Here is a 6,000-nt window from a genome sequence, read left to right as displayed (position 1 = left end):
CCACAACAGCAAAGAATTTCAACTTTCAGACAAACAACTTCATTTACAAGTGTGTCTCTAATTAGCTGCAGAATTAGTAAAGCAGAGTTTTCCCCCCATAGATCGGCCAAACCCCTGAGGGAGGCTGTGGAATAGAGAGAATCGCATTTCCAATTATTTTGTTGAATTGCTAATTTAGTTATTGTGCCTGGCGTAATTGTGATGGGTATTGGGTGTGCAATTCAATTTGTTTTAAATATTTGTGGGAAGGCTGATCAGTAATGGAGCTGACCTATTTCATGGCCCAAATTGAGAGAAGAGACTAAAACAAAAAACAGCTACAAAGCCACAGTTTGTCTCAGTTTTTATTTTGATGTCTCTCATCCCTCTTAAGACTGTTGATGCAACAAAAGGTTTACATTAAAAGATGATGGCACTTTGATCTCGGGCTTTTGAGAGCTTACAGCTTTGGTACTTTTCTTGGCATTTTAATATGTAGATATTTTAGGCTAAAGAGTTTTAAATGCATTTCTAGAGTTCACTAGGGTCCCCCCCATCCAAACCGTATGATGTTTGTTAAGGTGATTTATGCTTTTGCTCATCAGGACTCTGCTTTGAGAACAACGCTGGGGTTTTCCTGGCTAACATCGTCTGGTTTGACACGTCACACCCCAAAACTAACCTTCACTGCAGGGAACTTGGGAAAGGAGCTGGTGCACTGCTCCGGGGTCAGCCGGGGACAGCCCTACAGCCCAGGGCCTGGCGGTGAAATTTCCACAGGGCTCCTGCTGAGCACGGCCCTGCCCCTGTGACACCTCCGGGAGAGGGCTCAGGGTTCTGTGGCACCCTCAGAGGCTCGCTGCCGCTGGGCTTTCCTTGCTTGCTTGTTTCAGCCGAACATTAAAGAGGAAAATGAAGCTGGGGAAGGGGCACGATGCTAACAGCTCGCCGGGGCAGCAGCTGCGGGCTGGGAGCCAGGCCCAGCGCAGGGCAGAGCACGGAGCCCTCAGAGAGGAGCTGCTCCTCCCACTGGCACCGGTGTTCTTATGTCCCAAAAGCTTTATTCCAAACACCTCCAGAGGTGTGACAACGGGAGGGAACAAGGGGCAACAGGAGCCTGCCGGGCAGTCTCAGGAGGAGCTCGTGCAGGCAGGGGCACAGCTGAGACCACGCAGTGCCTCAGCTCCTTCCCTGAGGCAAAGCAGAGCTCCCCGGAGGTGCTCGGGATGAGGGGTGACAGACTTTTCACTCCTGGCAACAGAGAGAGATGTAATTCATTCTTTTTATTAAAAGAAATTGAGGTAAGTGAAATACTTCAGCACCAGCAAGAACTGTATGTACCGAGGGTGGTTTCCCCGCAGCGCCTGCCCCCCGCCCGGCTCGGTTTGGGCACTGCCCCCCACGCCTGCAGCACCCACGGCATCCGCAGTGCTCCCATGGCCAGAGCCAGGCTTCAACCTCCAACCAGCTCCAATGCTAACTACTGGCTGTTTTTTTTTTTGGAGCTACTTTACCCCCAAATTAAGTCGAGCCTGCCCCGGTGCCTGTAACACTGAGCTAGAGGAGCTCTGCTCTTGCCCAGACTTTGGCAGCTGCAGCTCCCCCCAAGCACAGGAACCGAGCTGTGGGCACCAGGACATTTCCCTCTGACACCTGCAGGCACCACGGCGGTGGCCGGGTCTGAGGCACCACCATGAAGGAAATGCTGGGGACAGGAGAGGAGCCCAGCGGGCCGTGCGCTGCGCTCACCCACCCCGAGCAGTCCTGCCTGGCTGAGACATTCTCTGTCTGTCCTTTGTGTCCTGCTGCAGCCCAGAGTGGCCTAAGTAAAAGCATCTTTAGGGGCTTGTTCGGGGGGCTCTAGTGGAAAAAAAAAAAAGAGTCTTTGAAATCAAATCAGGGTTCTAAGCTATTAAGACGAGGCTAGTCCTTCGGATGGCTCCAGGCACCGTGGGCCATGGCGCTGTGCTCCCTGGGGAGGAGAGCAGCCGCCCACGGTGCTGCACCTTGGCTTTGTAAGAGCTCTCGCACCCCACACGCAGAAGGGGTGCGCTGCAGCTCGGAAGGAAAGAGCACAGGTGTGAGGCACTGGCATTGTGATTAACTCATAAAAACATCCCTTCTGATTCGTGCAATACTAAAAGCGGATTTGTAAAATCGGAAATACTTTTAAGACAATCATTGGTGTAAGCTCTCCAACATTACATTTTACAGACTTCCTGCGTACCTGATCTTTTATTATGGTCAGGAGGCCCCTGAAAATAAAAAAGTGTCGAGATTGGCAAAGGCCCCGGGGGCAGTCTCAGCAGGGAGCTGCCTCAGCCTGCGCTGCGGGCAGCCTGGCCCCTGCCCAGCACTGACTGCAGACCCACTGCGGGCCGTCCTGGCTGCACAGCGACCACTGGAGCAGGTGAACGTGCCAGCTGGTGCTAAAGAACGTGATGACCAAAAAGTAACTGCTTTTTAATATTTCTGTCTTGTGGGAACCATCTGGGTCCCTTCCCCAGCTGCCCATGAGGGTGACCCAGGTGGTGGGGGCGGCGCTCAAGCCAGCTCTGGGGCAGGGAGGGGCACAGGAGAAAAGCTGCTCAGGTGCCTTAAACCCAATTTTGCAGTTCTAACCCCATCTGTGTGTTCGACTCCGTCCCTTCCACTCCCTTACGTATCTGCTTTTTGCTTTGGCTGCCTACTCACATGAAAGGAATTAGCACTTAGAGGATGTGTATGCAGAAGTGGGGCTGCCCCATGTGTGTTACCCCTCACAATGAGTAGGGAAGGCAGAGCAGAAAGGGCTGAACAGCTGCATTTTGGTCTCACCTTTTATCTCCTCCTAGATGGGCTTCTCACACGCCTCAGTGACCCATTCTAAGGGAACTGGGCACAAAGGCAAAGGGTTGGAGCCTGTGAAGCCCTGCCCTGCTGCTCCCCCGGCTGCTGGGGCACGGGCACGGCGCTGGCTGTAAATGCTGATTTTCTTCTGCTACCCAGTAACAAGACAGACATTTGGAATAAAAATCGCACTGGCTGACAGAGACAAGAGGGCTGACACGGTGGCGGATGCCACTCGCCCACACGACCCCACACAGGAGGATTTCCCAGCTGCAGGGACAAGGGGGGGCTCCCACCCGCTCCCCAGGGTCCTGCCTGGCCTCGGCCCGCAGCGGACGCCCCCGCAGGGTGTCAGGGCTGTGACGTTGGCACGTGGCAGCACCGCGCGGCCGCTGCCGGGCATGGGGAGAGGAGCGGGCAGGGGCACAGGGGCGGACTCAGCCCCCGCTGGGCTATGCCAAGACCTCACGGTACCAGCGTACCCGTCATTGCCTGGCTGTGGTTTTGTCGAACAGCTAACCGATGCGTTGGTCCAGTCACGCTTTGTTAAATAAATAAGGTACAGTTAGACAGCTGTAACTCAATTCCGCAGGCGCTTGTGTTTATACATTTTCCTCGTGTCTGTGGCCAAAGAACACACTTCCTCTGGTCAGTCTGATTTGAAAAAATAAAAATGTCACTCTTCCAGCATTTCCCTGAGCCTCCCCGTCTCGGTACAGTGGTCGCAGTCGAGCAGACAAAGGGCAATTCTGAGCTTTTTTTTTTTTTTTTTTTTTTTCTCCTCCACTGTACCGGGCAGGGGGGAGTACGGGAAATCGATGCTCTTACGTTGAAGAAGGCGAGTCCATTGTGGAGAGGATCCGCACGATCTCCGCTCGCTGGGTGGGTGATATATGCTGGGTCATGTGCACGATCGAATCCATGGCAACCTCGGGATTGGCCTGGACCAGGCTGGAAAGAGGCGAGAGTTAAGTGACGGCAGCCCCGGCCCTCGCACCGGAGCGCGTCCGACAGCTCCCCGTCAGGGAGGACTGAAATATGGGGTCTTTAAGAGAGAGCGGCCGCGGCAGCAGGCACTTGTGTTAACTGACTGCGAGCCGTGCGGGCTCCGGGGGCCTTCGCGCCGATCAATGGTGGCAGAGCTCAGACGTGCAGAGGCTGAAATCCCCACGGGGCTGGGCCGGGCCCACCCAGGGCAGCAGGGGAGGTGTGGGGAGGGCAGGAGCGAGCCCTGGTGCCACCAGCTCAGAGTTCAGAGACTGCCGAGGGCGCTCGCATCGCCCCCTCCCAGAGGTCAGGAGCCCTCCCTGCTGCAGCGCGGGTGGAGAACCCGATGGGAACGCGTGCACGGGACACAGCCTGGCCAGAGGGACAGGCAAACCGCAGGAACCGCCCCGGGTCGGTGCCCTCCGGCTCTGCTCTCCAGGAGGCAAAGCTGAGAGACCTCCAGTCCAAGACATAAAAATTATCAGAATTAGATCTCTTCGGGTCTCACAGTGTTTGGCTCACGAGGCTGAACGGGTTCTGCAGGATGTCTGCAAACACGAACAGTAACTGGGACAGGCAGGAGGGTTGGATTGTCTGCCGATGTGTTAGTATCAGGGGGTTTATTTGCTGTAGGTCTGAGCAATAATCAAAAGGAACCGGGCATTTTATGACACTGAGCGCAGAAGCAGCTAGCTTGTCTGCAAAGACTAGGGCTGGAAAAAATAAAGGGATGAAAACTGAGGGTTCTCTGGCCGTGTGTGGTCAACACCCCACTGACGGCAGGAGCACAGCTCAGAGATTTGCTCTCTCCTTGCTTCACACAGCATGCGCTCCTCCAAAATACACGACCTCCTACCAACTAATAATTTTCCATTATCTGTCTCAAATGGAGAAAGACACATTAGCAATGGAATTTCTGTGCCCTGGATCTTCACAGCTCTCATTTTAGGGAAGGGCAGAGCATGGCCAGGGAGGTTTGGATGCTGCTGGAGAAGAGCCCCGCTCTGGTGTCTTTTTGTTCATTTGCTCTGCTCATTTTGCTCAAGGCACCCGCCCTCACAGGAGCTCTCCAGACCAGGCAGAGTCCACAAAATGCAGATTTTGGACAATTCCCTATTTCTCATTAGCTCCCGCAGCGGTGCCGGGCCGTGCGGATGGCTTACCTCCGGATCTGCTTGAGGATGTAGTCCCTGGAGATGTACTTGATGTTTTCATCCACAACGGAGCGAACGCCTTCCTCTTCCGTTAGCTGCTTTTCCAGCCACTCCACCAGGTCCTTGTTGCTGTCCCACAGGTACGCCTGTGAGCAAACCACAAGTGTCACCGCGGGTCCCAGCGCCCGCCCCAAGTCCCACGGGCCCACTGCTGACTGCAGGCACCCGCTCCCCATGTGCCACTCCTGGAAGTTACCCCAATTACTGGCAGCCTTGGGGCAGCCCTCAGTGGTTTTTCCACTGTGCTTGGCTTTTATAAACACAACCAACAACTAGCAGGTCACAAGATGATTCATTTCTTCCGCATCTCCTCCTGCAGGTGTGGTTACACACGAGCCGTGGAGGCAGCAAAGCTTCCAGGGGCTACCACTGAGCCGCGAGGGATGCCCCTGAGCTGCCCCTGCCAAGAAGCCAGATCCCAAAAGGCCACAGCCCCATGGGGAGGGCACAGCTGAGCGGGGCTTTTGGTACTGAGCCATCCCAGGACCCACGTCCCTGCTGCTGGGAGGCTGAGGCGGTGTCGGCGCACGGCAGGACCCAGCCCGGACACCCACGGCCCTTCCTGGAGGAGGTCGCTGTGTCCGCAGCCCCGAGAGGCCTTGGCAACAAAACCCATTTTTAATTTTGCAAGATCATTTCACCTGATATTTGCTAGGTAGCTGACTACATAATAATTCAGGAGTGTGTTAGATGCCTAATAGCCTTCTCGCTCCTCTCTTCTCCTCTCATTTTCTTTACAAATCATTTAAGAATCGTTTTGTTAATGGTTTCCGGAAAAGCAAGTACCACCATTAGCACTCATTCATATTTATGTCATTTTATTTGGGTAATTAAACACAAAGCTCGTCATTTAAAGGTGCACTATCCTTCTCTGTTATCACTAACGAAGTCAAAGTCAGAATGACAATGAGCTCGGGGCGGTAATTCAGGAGGTGGCTCTGGGCCTGGCTGAGCCGCCCCGCACCGCGCTCGGTCCTGCCGAGGTGGGGGC

General features: G+C 54.6%; 1 protein-coding gene across 3 annotated transcripts in view; it reads right to left on the bottom strand.

Annotated features, from left to right (window-relative positions):
* Positions 1-1,247: 1,247 nt before the first annotated feature.
* ACACA (acetyl-CoA carboxylase alpha) overlaps positions 1,248-6,000 on the bottom strand; it is a 93,643-nt gene continuing 88,890 nt past the window's right edge. For all 3 annotated transcript variants that reach the window (XM_068655943.1, XM_068655945.1, XM_068655944.1), the window contains 2 exons: positions 4,959-5,095; positions 1,248-3,759 (listed from right to left, as the gene is read on the bottom strand). In XM_068655943.1, coding sequence (XP_068512044.1) covers positions 3,633-3,759; positions 4,959-5,095 — 264 coding nt within the window. In that variant the 3' untranslated portion in view covers positions 1,248-3,632. The remainder of the gene's footprint in view (positions 3,760-4,958; positions 5,096-6,000) is intronic.

This window comes from Anas acuta, chromosome 19 (assembly GCF_963932015.1).
Source record: "Anas acuta chromosome 19, bAnaAcu1.1, whole genome shotgun sequence".
NCBI lineage: Eukaryota > Metazoa > Chordata > Aves > Anseriformes > Anatidae > Anas > Anas acuta.
The sequence above is the reverse complement of the archived record's forward strand: the minus strand, read 5'-3'. Positions and strand labels throughout refer to the sequence as shown.